Source organism: Salmo salar, chromosome ssa09, assembly GCF_905237065.1.
Source record: "Salmo salar chromosome ssa09, Ssal_v3.1, whole genome shotgun sequence".
Taxonomy (NCBI): domain Eukaryota; kingdom Metazoa; phylum Chordata; class Actinopteri; order Salmoniformes; family Salmonidae; genus Salmo; species Salmo salar.
The window spans coordinates 73,143,901-73,160,388 of NC_059450.1; the positions used below are offsets into that span (position 1 = coordinate 73,143,901).

Genomic DNA, 16,488 nt, shown 5'->3' on the forward strand with positions numbered 1-16,488 from the left:
GGCATTCTCTCAACCAGCTTCATGAGGTAGTCACCTGGAATGCATTTCAATTAAGAGGTGTTCCTTGTTAAAAGTTAATTTGTGGAATTTCTTTCCTTCTTAATGCGTTTGAGCCAATCAGTTGTGTTGTGACAACAGAAGATAGCCCTATTTGGTAAAAGACCAAGTCCATATTATGGCAAGAACTGCTCAACTAAGTAAAGAGAAATGACAGTCCATCAATTACTTTAAGACATGAAGGTCAGTCAATGCTTAATATAAACAAACAAAAAACATATATTTTTTTTACTCCATTTTCATCGTATCCAATTGGTAGTTAGTCTTTTCTTATCGCAGCAACTCCCGTACGTACTCGGGAGAGGCAAAGGTCGAGAGTCGTGCGTCCTCTGATACACAACCCAACCAAGCTGCACTGCTTCTTGATACAATGCCCACTTATCTCGGATGCCAGCCATACCAATGTGTCGGAGGAAACACCGTACACCTGGCGACCGTGTCAGCATGATGGGACAAGAACATCTCTGCCAGCCAAACCCTCCCCTAACCCGGACGATGCTGGGACAATTGTGCACCGCCCCATGGGTCTCCCGGTCGCAGCCGGCTGCGACAGAGCCTGTACTCAAACCCAGAATCTCTAGTGGCACAGCTAGCACTGCGATGCAGTGCCTTAGATGCCTGCGCCACTCGTGAGGCCAAATTTCAAAATCTTTGAAAGTTTATGCAAGTTCAGTTGCAAAACCATCAAGCGCTATGATGAAACTGGCTCTCATGAGGACCGCCACAGGAAAGGAAGACCCAGAGTTACCTCTGCTGCAGAGAACAAGTTAATTAGAGTTAACTGCACTTCAGATTGCAGCCCAAATAAATGCTTCACAGCGTTCAAGTAACAGACACATCTCAACATTACTGTTCAGAGGCGACTGCATGAATTAGGCCTTCAGGGTCGAATTGCTGCAAAGAAACCACTACTAAAGGACACCAATAAGAAAAAGAGACTTGCTTGGGCCAAGAAACACGAGCAATGAACATTAGACTGGTGGAAATCTGTCCCTTGGTCTGATGAGTCCAAATTTGCGATTTTTGGTTCCAACCGCTGTGTCTTTGTGAGACGCAGAGTAGGTGAACGGAGGATCTCCGCATGTGTGGTTCCCACCATGAAGAATGGAGGTGTGATGGTGTGGGGGTGCTTTGCTGGTGACACTGTCAGTGATTTATTTAGAATTCAAGGCACACTTAACCAGCATGGCTTCCACAGCATTCTGCAGCAATGCGCCATCTCATCTGGTTTGTGCTTAGTGGGACTATAATTTGTTATTCAACAGGACAATGACCTAAAACCCACCTCCAGGCTGTGTAAGGGCTATTTGACCAAGGAGATGGATGGAGTGCTGCATCAGATAACCTGACCTCCACAATCACCCGACCTCAACCAAATTGAGATGGTTTGCAATGAGTTGGACCGCAGAGTGAAGGAAAAGCAGCCAACAAGTGCTCAGCATATGTGGGAACTCCTTCAGGACTGTTGGAAAAGCATTCCTCATGAAGCTGGTTGAGAGAATGCCAAGAGTGTGGAAAGCTGTTATCAAGGCGAAGTGTGGCTACTTTGAAGAAACAAAAATGTTAAATATATTTTGATTTGATTAACCTTTTTTTGTACTTCATGATTCCATGTTTTATTTCATATTTTTTTACGTCTTCACTATTATTCTACAATGTAGAAAATAGTAAAAATTCAGAAAAACCCTTGAATGAGTAGGTGTGTCCAAACTTTTGACTGGAACTGTACTTTGATTACTTTTTACAACTGGTACCGGGGGACCTTAAGCCGAGGATTGTGAGGCCTATGGTTGTCCTAGAACAAAATATCCGACGTGTACGTGTTTTCGTTCTTACATGTTCATGAGTCACCTTTGCATAGAGGAGTATGTTAGTTTGTAGGCCAAACAGTTCAGACGCTACAGACAGAAGTTGGCAGATCGGCTATACCGATATTTGTGGATAATTGTGGAGGACATAGAGCCTCGTCATGTTCGGGAGAGTCTCATCTTTCCATAGATGGGTCATAATAGTTTTTAGGCCAAACCGTTCGGACGCTACAGACGATTTTGTGAGAAGACCAATGTTCCTGATGTGTCATGGTGACAATCTCAAAGTCAATTCCTGTAAATATGTACAAAAGGTATTTGAGCAGATTTAGTCTAGAACAAAATGCATTGCACCAATAACTTTCAAAAGATTGAACTGAAGTTTGCCCCCAAAAAATGGATTTTCCTATGAATGAAGTCGCACAATTTTTTTTATTTTACTACGAATTAAGTCTCACAAATGTGTGTCTTTTCACACGAATTAAGCCACTCAAAAACGCACAAAACCGCACGAAATCTGCTGAAATACTTTTTGTATATATTTGAAGAATCTCAAAGCGCTTCAAAAGCAAAAAACAAACAAGCAATTCAAAATCATGAGTAGCCAGCAGGTCAACCAATAGAGGCCAAGTCTTTGAGTGCATGCATCCTCCAAATATGGAGAGGGACAGTTCATGGCTTGATCAGGGGAAGGTGGCCAGATGGTTGATGAATAGTCTAGTTACGATCTTGTAGAGGGCTACTCTGCGAACCAGCCTGAGTCGTGTTGCTATTGGACTTCTCCTTCACAATGAGTAATGTAATGAAATGGTTGGATGGAAACGTGGTTAGTGTGCGTGAAGTTTAAAATCCATTCTATCATTACTAAATGTGTAAAGTTATATATTTTAACATGACTATTTTTGAATAACATATTTAATAAGTTGTCTTCCTCAAAGAGGGGGATGATGACGCAATCTTTGCCAGAGGGAGGGAATCTGATTTAATGGTCCTTGACTCGCGGCTCAGTCATTTTATTCAAGGGAAGTGGAGTTAGCCGTGAGTTAGCCTGCCCCGCAGCATGTTAGTTCTGAATAATTCGCTGCCATATAAATGTACCTGGCTAAAAGGTGAGCCACATTTGGATCACCGGTTATCCCAAATTGAGCTCACAGTTGACCAAAGTTACCTCGCCAACTCCTCAAACCTGCTTCGTAAAATACCCCTCTTAACTTGGTTTCATCTCGGTATTTTCAGTAAATCTTGCCATACAATTAGGCTATATTGTTCCCACAATGCTTCTTTGTGGATGGATGTCATTGGTTAATGTGGTTTTCTAATGTGGTGTACGCTTCAATATTACCACGTGGCGTCACTGTTGACCAGGCATTGAGATATTACATTCGAGTTTCGAGTCCCCTCCCAGTTTCACGGGGTGAGGAGATTTCTCCTGGCTTTGTTACAAAAAGAAGCAAGACGAGAGAGACGGTGGTTGGAGGCCAAAACATTTACCATGTTGTAATTCAGCTGGATTTGAGACATATTTTCTGTGCTTTGATTTTTTTTCTGATATTTCTATTTTTGCATCAATGCTCGGCACACGTTCGATGGAATGATGTCTTTACCGAACAGAAGGAGCTCTATTGTGACGTATGTAGTGCTTGTGCTGCTGGAGTGTTACTGGGAAGCGGTGTCTGCGCAGCTCTCCTATTCCGTCTCAGAGGAGGTAAACCCGGGGACTTCTGTGGGAAATATCGCTAAGGATCTAAACCTCAATGTCCAGGATTTGGAGTCGCGTATGTTTCAGATTGTCACCGGGTCCAAGAGAAAGTATTTCGAGGTAAATCTAAAGACTGGGGTTCTCTATGTGAATGAGAGGATAGACAGAGAGGAGCTCTGTGTGAAGGCTCCGAAATGTACAGTCAGTGTAGAGGCCGTTATAAACAGTCCGTTGAAGCTTTACCGTCTAGAAATCACTATTTTAGATGTTAATGATAATGCTCCGTCTTTTGCAGAGAAATCACAAAGTATGGACATTGCTGAGAGTACATTACCGGGAGCGAAATTCTCTCTTTTAGAAGCGTCTGATGTCGATGTTGGAAAGAATACTGTTAGCACATACAAGCTTAGTCCTAATGAATATTTCTCTCTTGATATTCACAAAGGAGGAGAGAGTGTGTCTGCTGAGTTAGTGCTGCAGAAAGCTTTAGACCGAGAGAAACAGCCCGTTATCCAGCTCACACTGACCGCTGTTGATGGAGGAAATCCACCGAAGTCTGGCACGTCAGAAATCAAAATAAATGTTTTAGATATTAATGATAACCGTCCCATATTCAGTAACTCGTTGTATAAGACTCGTGTTTTCGAGAACGTGCCCATAGGAACAACAGTAATAAATGTGAATGCAAATGATATCGATGAGGGCACAAACAGTGAAATAGTGTACTCTCTTAGAACTAAAGGCCAAGATCACATATTAGATAGATTTCAAATCGATTCTAAAACGGGAACAATAACAGTTAAAGGCACGGTTGATTTTGAGGAAAGTCCTGCCTTTGAGATTCATGCGCAGGCGAGTGACAGAGGCCAGCCCCCGATGGCAGCTCACTGTAAAGTGTTGGTAGAGGTGGTGGACCTCAACGACAATGCGCCTGAGATCACTGTGACGTCACTCTTAGACACAGTGAAGGAGAACGCCAAGATGGGCACTGCTATTGCTCTCGTGTCCGTCCTCGATAGAGATGGTGGCAAAAATGGAGAGGTTCATTGTGAGGTCAAGAATAAGGTCCCTTTTAAATTAGAGACAAACTACAAAAACTATTATTCTTTAGTGGTTGATGGACCTCTTGACAGAGAGAGCGCTTCTCAGTATAATGTCACCATCACAGCTACGGATGAAGGAACCCCGCCTCTCTCCAGCACCAGCGTTATTACAGTACACGTTTCTGATGTAAATGACAACGCTCCTCGCTTCTCAGAACCGGTGATTAATGTTTATGTGAAAGAGAACAGTCCGGTAGATGTCATTAAAACCGTGTCTGCACTTGATTCTGACGTCAATGAAAATGGCCAAGTGACCTACTCATTCTTAGAGAGTAACGGCAAATCAGCACCGCTGTCTACAATGGTCAATATAAACTCAGATACTGGAGATATAATCAGTCTGCAGTCTTTTAACTATGAGGAGATCAAAACTTTCCAGTTTAAAGTTCAGGCCACAGACTCTGGTGTTCCTCCACTCAGCAGCAACGTGACTGTGAACGTTTTTATCCTGGATGAGAATGACAACAGTCCTGGGATTCTCGCGCCCTATTCTGAACACGGCTCCGTTAACGCTGAGAACGTTCCCTATTCTGCTGAAGCGGGCTACTTTGTGGCCAAGATCAGGGCTGTAGACGCAGACTCTGGCTACAATGCGCTGCTTTCTTATCACATCTCTGAGCCCAAGGGAACCAACCTCTTCCGAATCGGAACCAGCACCGGGGAACTGAGGACTAAGAGGAGAATGAGTGACAATGACCTGAAAACTCACCCGTTGCTCGTGTTGGTTTCTGATAACGGAGAACCCTCACTGTCAGCGACTGTGTCTATTGATGTAGTGGTGGTTGAAAGTACAGGTGAAATCCAGACTCAGTTCAGAAATGTACCGAGAAAGGAGGAGAACTTCTCTGATTTAAACCTGTATTTGCTGATCGCCATTTCCTCGGTATCAGTGATATTTTTACTGAGCCTCATCAGTTTAATAGCTGTAAAATGCCACAGGACAGAGGACAGTTTCAGAAGGTACAGCGCCCCAATGATCACCACACACCCTGACGGAAGCTGGTCTTACTCTAAATCTACTCAGCAGTATGACGTGTGTTTCAGCTCAGACACACTGAAGAGTGACGTAGTGGTTTTCCCCGCTCCGTATCCACCTGCAGATGCAGAACTGATCAGTATTAATGGAAATGACACGTTTAACAGGACTCAGACGTTACCCAACAAAGAGGAGGTAAGAACTATAGTTTCACATTACCCAGAAATCCATCCTTTAGTTAGCCTGTTTTGTTGCTTTGTTGTTTTTCTCAATGTCTTTGGATGACGTTGAACTTTTCTTCTCTATCTCATTTGCATGTTCAGTTAAATAATAGTCATCTTCCTACCGGTTCAAGTTGGATAAATGCCGCGCTCTTTTGCTCGCTGTCAAGATGAACATATAGGCGCTGCCCATGGTTCTGAAATCTATCACGGTCTTGGCTACCTGCTTTTGCCTGTTGTTTCACGTAATGTACTGGATACGCTTTTGTTGCCCTGACTATGTGTTATATCTTTTCATATGAAACATCACATACATGTGTGTTCAGAAGTGATGGTCGTCATGCTTCTATTGTGTTTGGAAGGGTGTCATGGAAGGTATTGGGATCTTCTGAGTTACTGTAAGCTGGTACGTTCCCCACGTGGCGTCACTGTTGACCGTGCCATTGAGATATTATTTCGAGTCTCGAGGTCCCTCCCAGTTTCAAAGAGTGATGAGGTTTTTGGGGGCTTTGTTAAAAAGAGACGCCAGACGAGAGAGAGACGGTGGTCTCAGGCCATACCGGTGTTTACCGCTTACAAATTCAGCTGGATTTGATACATATATTTTCTATGCTAAGATTTTTTGAAGGATACTAATCTCTTTGGATCTATGCGTTGCTGACATTCGATGGAATGATGTCTTTACCGAACAGAAGGAGCTCTATTGTGACGTATGTAGTGCTTGTGCTGCTGGAGTGTTACTGGGAAGCGGTGTCTGGGCAGCTCTCCTATTCCGTCTCAGAGGAGGTAAACCCGGGGACTTCTGTGGGAAATATCGCTAAGGATCTAAATCTCAATGTCCAGGATTTGGAGTCGCGTATGTTTCAGATTGTCACCGGGTCCAAGAGAAAGTATTTCGAGGTAAATCTAAAGACTGGTGTTCTCTATGTGAATGAGAGGATAGACAGAGAGGAGCTCTGTGTGAAGGCTCCGAAATGTACAGTCAGTGTAGAGGCCGTTCTAAACAGTCCGTTGAAGCTTTACCGTCTAGAAATCACTATTTTAGATGTTAATGATAATGCTCCGTCTTTTAGTACGAAGTCACAGGTCTTAGATATTACAGAAAACACTTTACCAGGGGCGAGGTTCCCACTGTCTGAAGCGTCAGATGCCGATAGTGGTAAAAATGCATTGGGCACATATAAGGTGAGCACAAATGATTATTTTTCTTTAGCGGTGCATAAGGGAGGAGAGAGTGTGTCTGCTGAGTTAGTGCTGCAGAAAGCTTTAGACCGAGAGAAACAGCCCGTTATCCAGCTCACACTGACCGCTGTTGATGGTGGCAACCCACCGAGGTCGGCCACATCAGAGATTGTAGTTAATGTTTTGGACATCAATGATAACGCTCCAGTTTTTAGCAGTTATTTGTATAAGACTCGTGTTTTTGAAAACATTCCAATTGGCACGACAGTAATAACTCTGAATGCGACAGACGCAGACGAAGGAACAAATGGTGAAGTCGTTTACTCCCTAAGACAAAAAGACCAAGATTACGTGTTGAACATTTTTCAAATTAATCAACGGACTGGAGTGATAACAGTAAAAGGAAATATTGACTTCGAGAAAGACAATGCTTTTGAGCTCCGTATACAAGCTCATGACGGTGCACAACCCCCCATGACGTCTCACTCTAAATTATTGATAGAGGTTATGGATATGAATGACAATGCCCCTGAGATCTCTGTGACGTCACTCTTAGACACGGTGAAGGAGGACGCTAAGATGGCCACTGTCATCGCTCTAGTGTCAGTCCTCGATAAAGATGATGGCAAAAATGGAATAGTGAATTGTGATATTGTGAATAAAGTCCCATTTAAACTGGAGACAAACTATAAAAACTATTATTCATTAGTGGTCGACGGGCCTCTGGACAGAGAGAGCGCTTCACAGTATAATGTCACCATCACAGCTACTGATGAAGGGACCCCGCCTCTCTCCAGCACCAGCGTTATTACAGTACACGTTTCTGATGTAAATGACAACGCTCCTCGCTTCTCAGAACCCGTTATTAATGTTTATGTGAATGAGAACAGTCCGGTAGGAGACGTCATTTATACAATATCTGCTTTTGATCCAGATTCAGAAGAAAATGCAAAGATGACGTATTCGTTATTAGATAAAAGCGTTTCAGTATCATCATCTGTAAATATAAACTCGGATACTGGAGATATAATCAGTCTGCAGTCTTTTAACTATGAGGAGATCAAAACTTTCCAGTTTAAAGTTCAGGCCACAGACTCTGGTGCTCCTCCACTCAGCAGCAACGTGACTGTGAACGTTTTTATCCTGGATGAGAATGACAACAGTCCTGGGATTCTCGCGCCCTATTCTGAACACGGCTCCGTTAACGCTGAGAACGTTCCCTATTCTGCTGAAGCGGGCTACTTTGTGGCCAAGATCAGGGCTGTAGACGCCGACTCTGGCTACAATGCGCTGCTTTCTTATCACATCTCTGAGCCCAAGGGAACCAACCTCTTCCGAATCGGAACCAGCACCGGGGAACTGAGGACTAAGAGGAGAATGAGTGACAATGACCTGAAAACTCACCCGTTGGTCGTGTTGGTTTCTGATAACGGAGAACCCTCACTGTCAGCGACTGTCTCTATTGATGTAGTGGTGGTTGAAAGTACAGGTGAAATCCAGACTCAGTTCAGAAATGTACCGAGAAAGGAGGAGAACTTCTCTGATTTAAACCTGTATTTGCTGATCGCCATTTCCTCGGTATCAGTGATATTTTTACTGAGCCTCATCAGTTTAATAGCTGTAAAATGCCACAGGACAGAGGACAGTTTCAGAAGGTACAGCGCCCCAATGATCACCACACACCCTGACGGAAGCTGGTCTTACTCTAAATCTACTCAGCAGTATGACGTGTGTTTCAGCTCAGACACACTGAAGAGTGACGTAGTGGTTTTCCCCGCTCCGTATCCACCTGCAGATGCAGAACTGATCAGTATTAATGGAAATGACACGTTTAACAGGACTCAGACGTTACCCAACAAAGAGGAGGTAAGATCTATGGACAATTGTTTGCTTTTGTTTCTCAAAATGCAAGAAAGTTCCTTATTGTGGCAGTTGTCAAAATTACCGACATTTGGCAAAAGCTTATATGGTATCATGAGGTCAGTTAGTTTATATGGTAGTAGCTGTGTTGTAATATATCGTTTGAGAACATGTAATACATATTGGCTTGACGTCAGACGAATTGTTGTTTGGACATTGCTGTGAAAGTCCGGAATCTGTCAAAGTTGCTGAAATGGTTTTCATGGACAGAGGCCTATTTTGATACATGCTTTTCGTTGTTGAAAGTGCAATGCATTCACTCAAGTGATTTACGAAGTTTGTTTTGAAAGATGTGTATTTTTAATCTAACAATCCATTTGTATATTTTGTGATTCCGTTTCTTTTAAGTCGATCATACTTTATTTGGTTTCTTGACTGCTCGAAAGCTTTGATCATGTCCACTTTCAACTTCGCCACTGTGTACGACTATCACCACTCATTTGAAGTGTTCCCCATTCTTTGTTCCCACATCTGTACTACTGATCATGAGCACGTGTATTCAAATTGAACTATTTGATGCATGAAGGGATTGATTAACATTTGAGTCAACGTTGCTCGCTGGTTTCTCCCAGTTATCTTTTAATATGTGGTTACTATCGCAAAAAGTCATACTATGGTATATAAAATGAAACGAAACAAATAAATAGTAACACGTGGTGTCGCTATAGACCACAGATAGGAGAGAAGTCATTCATATTCTAAGACTCTAATTCTCTCTCTCTCTCAAAAAGAACTGCGTCAGCCACCAGTCTCGAGAGCTTTGTGAAGAGAAACTCGAATGGTGGTGAGACGGAGAGGGCTGGGCTGTACAGGATCTCTGGCTTATACCGGAATATTCGAGAGTTGTAATGGATACATGACCATTACTTGGATTCAGTTGTTTTGCCCAAGCAGCGATGGGTCGTCGAAGACATACAGAACGCGTTTGGATCCTGTGCGTCGCGTTGCTTTGTTTATTTGACTGGTCTGCAGCGCAGATCTCTTACTCCGTTTCAGAGGAGGTGGACAAAGGCACGTTTGTGGGGAATCTGGCTAAGGATTTAAACCTTAATGTTCAGGAACTGGAGTCGAGGGGTCTAAGGATTGTATCGGGACATAAGAAGAGGTATTTTGAGGCTAATTTGAAGACAGGAATTATGTTCGTTGAGGAGAGGATAGACAGAGAGGAGCTTTGTCCAAATACGGTGAAGTGCTCCTTAAATATAGAAGCCATATTGAGCCATCCTACTCAGCTCCACCGAGTTGAAATTGATATTTTAGACATAAATGATAATGTACCATCTTTCCTCGAAAGAATACATATACTTAATATCACCGAGGCGGCATTTCCTGGTGAGCGATATCCACTACCTATAGCGAATGACGCAGATACGGGCAGTAACTCCGTAAACAGCTACAAGCTGAGCCCGAATGAACACTTCTCCCTGGATGTACAGAGCGGTGGAGAGCAGAGTGTGTCTGCTGAGTTAGTGCTGCAGAAAGCTTTAGACCGAGAGAAACAGCCCGTTATCCAGCTCACACTGACCGCTGTAGATGGAGGAAAAATTCCTAGATCCGGGACATTACTGATCACAGTAAATGTGGAAGACGTTAATGATAATGCACCTTCATTTAGCAAACCACTTTATAAGGTTAGCGTTCCTGAAAACGTTTCATCTGGTACAGCAATAATAACTCTCACCGCGACGGATCTTGACGAGGGCGTAAATAGCGAGATTATGTACTCACTAATAGGTCGAGGTAGTTTAAGTCACTCCGATACATTTGCTATAAATTCAGATACAGGCATAATTACTGTTAAGAAAACTATGGACCATGAGGTAACTGCCGCCTATGAAATTCGGGCTGAGGCGACGGACCGAGGGCACACCGCACGGAAAACGTATTGCAAAGTGTTAGTAGAAGTTATTGATGTCAATGACAATGTCCCTGAAATATCAGTGACGTCCCTCATCAGCCCAGTCAAAGAGGATGCTGAGATAGGGACAGTGGTCGCCTTGGTGACAGTAACTGATAAAGACGGAGGTAAAAACGGCCTCACCAATTGTAAGCTTGTTGGATCTGTTCCTTTTAATTTGAGATCGAATTATAAAAACTATTATTCGTTAGTGGTCGACGGGCCTCTGGACAGGGAGAGCGCTTCTCAGTATAATGTCACCATCACAGCTACTGATGAAGGGACCCCGCCTCTCTCCAGCACCAGCGTTATTACAGTACACGTTTCTGATGTAAATGACAACGCTCCTCGCTTCTCAGAACCCATTATTAATGTTTATGTGAAAGAGAACAGTCCGGTAGGAGACGTCATTTATACAATATCTGCTTTTGATCGAGATTCTGATGAAAATGCAAAGATGACGTATTCGTTATTAGATAAAAGCGTTTCAGTATCATCATCTGTAAATATAAACTCAGATACTGGAGATATAATCAGTCTGCAGTCTTTTAACTATGAGGAGATGAAAACTTTCCAGTTTAAAGTTCAGGCCACAGACTCTGGTGCTCCTCCACTCAGCAGCAACGTGACTGTGAACGTTTTTATCCTGGATGAGAATGACAACAGTCCTGGGATTCTCGCGCCCTATTCTGAACACGGCTCCGTTAACGCTGAGAACGTTCCCTATTCTGCTGAAGCGGGCTACTTTGTGGCCAAGATCAGGGCTGTAGACGCCGACTCTGGCTACAATGCGCTGCTTTCTTATCACATCTCTGAGCCCAAGGGAACCAACCTCTTCCGAATCGGAACCAGCAGCGGGGAACTGAGGACTAAGAGGAGAATGAGTGACAATGACCTGAAAACTCACCCGTTGCTCGTGTTGGTTTCTGATAACGGAGAACCCTCACTGTCAGCGACTGTGTCTATTGATGTAGTGGTGGTTGAAAGTACAGGTGAAATCCAGACTCAGTTCAGAAATGTACCGAGAAAGGAGGAGAACTTCTCTGATTTAAACCTGTATTTGCTGATCGCCATTTCCTCGGTATCAGTGATATTTTTACTGAGCCTCATCAGTTTAATAGCTGTAAAATGCCACAGGACAGAGGACAGTTTCAGAAGGTACAGCGCCCCAATGATCACCACACACCCTGACGGAAGCTGGTCTTACTCTAAATCTACTCAGCAGTATGACGTGTGTTTCAGCTCAGACACACTGAAGAGTGACGTAGTGGTTTTCCCCGCTCCGTATCCACCTGCAGATGCAGAACTGATCAGTATTAATGGAAATGACACGTTTAACAGGACTCAGACGTTACCCAACAAAGAGGAGGTAAGAGTAATACACTGCGCTAATATTTATGTGTTTAATTCATAGGTATGATACATGTGTTTTCATGGTTAATTTAGTGATTGATGTCATAAAATAATATAGATATATTAGCATAAATAGCTAGGTCAATGTGCAAAATAACCTTTCCGTGAAAGGGAGGTCACTGTCCATGGTGCTGAAACGGTCATTGGTCTTCTGTTTTGGGTGGTAAAGGACTATTTGGATTTTTGCTATTATGTATTGACAGTGGAATTGAACTGTTCTACTGATGTAAAAAGTTGATTTAAATATACATTTTTATCTCTCTACTTGTCTCCCCCTTGAAAACGACATCTGGCAGTTTCCTATATAGACAATCAAATTGGTTTATTCACTCACTAACAGCTGTCCTTATTACAAACCTTTATCAACAGTGTTTCTACCTAAGTACAGTCATTTCATCATGACATGTTCCCCAGTGTTTTTCACTTCACATTATGCAGTTCTTATCACGAGCACATGTATTCAAATTGGACGATATCACGTGATGGTTTCAGATTTGAGACATTGGTCACTGATTAATATACAGTTATATTTGGCATTTCCTGACTACCATCACAAAAGTCAGTGATATCAATAAAAACAATCAATAAGCAACGCATGGTGTCGCTGTAGACCACAGATCGGAGAGAAGTCACTGATAATCCAAGACTCCTCCTCTGAATAAAATACAATCGACGCCTGTCCCGAGCGCATTGTCATGAGAAACACTCGAATGATCGTGAGACGGATGGCTGGGTTGTGTGGATCTCTTTCATAACGGATTTTTCTGGTTTTAATGGATAGGACCTATGTGACTTTAACTCTGATATAATTTGCTTTATACAAGCAGCGATGGGTCGTCGAAGACATACAGAACGCGTTTGGATCCTGTGCGTCGCGTTGCTTTGTTTATTTGACTGGTCTGCAGCGCAGATCTCTTACTCCGTTTCAGAGGAGGTGGACAAAGGCACGTTTGTGGGGAATCTGGCTAAGGATTTAAACCTTAATGTTCAGGAACTGGAGTCGAGGGGTCTGAGGATTGTATCGGGACACAGCAAGATGTATCTTGAGGCTAATTTGAAAACGGGGATTCTGTACGTTAACGAGAGAATTGACAGAGAGGAGCTTTGTCCAAATATGGTAAAGTGCTCTTTAAACATAGAGGCCATACTGAGCCATCCTATGCTTCTCCACCGTATTGAGGTGAATATTTTAGACATCAATGACAATGCGCCGGCCTTTGATGAAACATTGCACACATTTAATATATCTGAGTCATCATCAAAGGGCGAACGATATTTGCTTCCTCTCGCAGTTGACGCAGATACGGGCATTAACTCGGTAAACAGCTACAAGCTGAGCCCGAATGAACACTTCTCCCTGGATGTACAGAGCGGTGGAGAGCAGAGTGTGTCTGCTGAGTTAGTGCTGCAGAAAGCTTTAGACCGAGAGAAACAGCCCGTTATAAAGCTCACACTGACCGCTGTAGATGGAGGAAAACCTCCTAGATCCGGGACGTTACAGATCATTGTTAACGTGATTGATGCAAATGATAATTCACCTACTTTTAGCAAACCGCTGTATAAAGTCCGAGTAAATGAAAATGCTCCGTTTGGAACTGTAGTCGTAAAACTTATTGCCACAGATTTAGATGAAGGGGTTAACGGTAAGATTGAATATTCCTTTATCAAACGTGCCAACTTGAACCCGTCTGTTTTATTTGATATAAATTCAGAAACAGGTGAAATTATGGTCAGGGGGAATTTGGATTATGAGGGAAGTCCTGCATATGAAATTCGAGTGCAGGCGACAGACCAAGGCTCCTCCCCCCGTAGTGCACACGGTAAAGTGTTAGTTGAAGTTATTGATGTCAATGACAATGTCCCTGAAATATTGGTGACGTCACTCATGAGCCCAGTCAAAGAGGATGCTGAGATAGGGACAGTGGTCGCCTTGGTGACAGTAACTGATAAAGACGGAGGTAAAAACGGCCTCACCAATTGTAAGCTTGTTGGATCTGTTCCTTTTAATTTGAGATCGAACTACAAAAACTATTATTCCTTAGTGGTCGACGGGCCTCTGGACAGGGAGAGCGCTTCTCAGTATAATGTCATCATCACAGCTACTGATGAAGGGACCCCGCCTCTCTCCAGCACCAGCGTTATTACAGTACACGTTTCTGATGTAAATGACAACGCTCCTCGCTTCTCAGAACCCATTATTAATGTTTATGTGAAAGAGAACAGTCCGGTAGGAGACGTCATTTATACAATATCTGCTTTTGATCCAGATTCAGATGAAAATACGAAGATGACGTATTTGCTATTAGATAAAAGCGTTTCAATATCATCATCTGTAAATATAAACTCAGATACTGGAGATATAATCAGTCTGCAGTCTTTTAACTATGAGGAGATGAAAACTTTCCAGTTTAAAGTTCAGGCCACAGACTCTGGTGTTCCTCCACTCAGCAGCAACGTGACTGTGAACGTTTTTATCCTGGATGAGAATGACCACAGTCCTGGGATTCTCGCGCCCTATTCTGAACACGGCTCCGTTAACGCTGAGAACGTTCCCTATTCTGCTGAAGCGGGCTACTTTGTGGCCAAGATCAGGGCTGTAGACGCCGACTCTGGCTACAATGCGCTGCTTTCATATCACATCTCTGAGCCCAAGGGAACCAACCTCTTCCGAATCGGAACCAGCACCGGGGAACTGAGGACTAAGAGGAGAATGAGTGACAATGACCTGAAAACTCACCCGTTGGTCGTGTTGGTTTCTGATAACGGAGAACCCTCACTGTCAGCGACTGTGTCTATTGATGTAGTGGTGGTTGAAAGTACAGGTGAAATCCAGACTCAGTTCAGAAATGTACCGAGAAAGGAGGAGAACTTCTCTGATTTAAACCTGTATTTGCTGATCGCCATTTCCTCGGTATCAGTGATATTTTTACTGAGCCTCATCAGTTTAATAGCTGTAAAATGCCACAGGACAGAGGACAGTTTCAGAAGGTACAGCGCCCCAATGATCACCACACACCCTGACGGAAGCTGGTCTTACTCTAAATCTACTCAGCAGTATGACGTGTGTTTCAGCTCAGACACACTGAAGAGTGACGTAGTGGTTTTCCCCGCTCCGTATCCACCTGCAGATGCAGAACTGATCAGTATTAATGGAAATGACACGTTTAACAGGACTCAGACGTTACCCAACAAAGAGGAGGTAAGATCTATTGACTATTTTCTATTGAATTATATGTGAATTACTCCATTGAACTCCTTGCAGTCAAATAATATTGTTTTATAAGTTCCTCTTACCTTGAAAAAAGCCATCCATCCACTCGAGAGTTGTCACATTGGTTTTGTTTTGCATTGTGCGTCTGGCCTTCATTCTTCATTGAGCGAGTTTTGCTGTCCGTGGTCCTGAAAGCATGCTATACTTCAGAGCTGAGGATTCGTATTAATGATCTATAAGATATGATTGGACTTCTACGGCGCTGTACAATAGTGTTGCGCTTCAGGGATGTGTAATCTGAATGTGAAATCTGTCAGATCAGATTCCACATTGTATGTAGGCTATTTTGAGAAAATAGACAGGAGTGTATACAATGTATGGGAAATATTCAGTTACATCATGTTGCAGCTTAATCATACAGCTACAGGATTACCATTGACGTTGTCAGCCTAAAGGTCCGTGCTGTATATTTATCCATTTCAAAGTGTATATTTCTTCCCTGAGGTGAAGTATTACTAAGTGCTGTCCATGGTGCTGCAGCCGTTGTTGCTCTTTGCTAATTAGGGGCAGTGTTCTTTTTGGATGGATTCTTGTCACTGGTGTAATGGAATAGATGCTAAGTGGAATTTACGTTAGAGAAAAGTGTTTCAGCAATCTTGACAATATCACAATGTTAACCTCTTGAGCTTTGTACATCAAAGTGTGTCTTTGTTATGGCTTCTGTCATTGTTATCAAAGCATGACTATCTGAACATTTATTTCATTATGTTAGGTTGACTTGCCTTCACCTACTTTCCCTGTGTTTTGCCATGAGAAGAACGCGTGTCCTTTTAATAAACAGGATGTTGGAGTTTATCATCGTATTCTAAAAACAAGTGAAATAATAGGCCAAAGGTCTAATTGTCCATGAGTAATATAAACTATGTGTAACAGTAACACATGGTGTCGCTGTAGACCACAGAAATGAATGTAGTCACATATTCTATGACTCCTCCTCTCTG

The 16,488-nt window shown here is 42.9% G+C and overlaps 5 protein-coding genes across 7 annotated transcripts in view; all 5 read left to right on the forward strand.

Moving 5' to 3' along the window:
• Nucleotides 1–16,488, forward strand: part of LOC106611843 (protocadherin alpha-C2) — a 214,791-nt gene that overhangs the window by 103,602 nt on the left and 94,701 nt on the right. The window lies entirely within an intron of this gene.
• On the forward strand, nt 2,461–6,488 carry LOC106611689 (protocadherin alpha-3-like). Its single transcript, XM_045723984.1, has one exon. The coding sequence runs from the start codon at nt 3,457–3,459 to the stop codon at nt 5,926–5,928; it is 2,472 nt and encodes an 823-aa protein (XP_045579940.1). The 5' UTR covers nt 2,461–3,456; the 3' UTR covers nt 5,929–6,488.
• On the forward strand, nt 6,540–9,146 carry LOC106611688 (protocadherin alpha-8-like). The gene has a single exon (XM_014212140.2). It carries the CDS (start codon nt 6,540–6,542, stop codon nt 9,129–9,131), a length of 2,592 nt encoding a protein of 863 aa, XP_014067615.2. The 3' UTR covers nt 9,132–9,146.
• LOC106611687 (protocadherin alpha-8-like) lies at nt 9,256–12,277 on the forward strand. Its single transcript, XM_014212139.2, has one exon. It carries the CDS (start codon nt 9,863–9,865, stop codon nt 12,275–12,277), a length of 2,415 nt encoding a protein of 804 aa, XP_014067614.2. The 5' UTR covers nt 9,256–9,862.
• On the forward strand, nt 12,362–16,142 carry LOC106611686 (protocadherin alpha-8-like). The gene has a single exon (XM_014212138.2). The coding sequence runs from the start codon at nt 13,106–13,108 to the stop codon at nt 15,512–15,514; it is 2,409 nt and encodes an 802-aa protein (XP_014067613.1). The 5' UTR covers nt 12,362–13,105; the 3' UTR covers nt 15,515–16,142.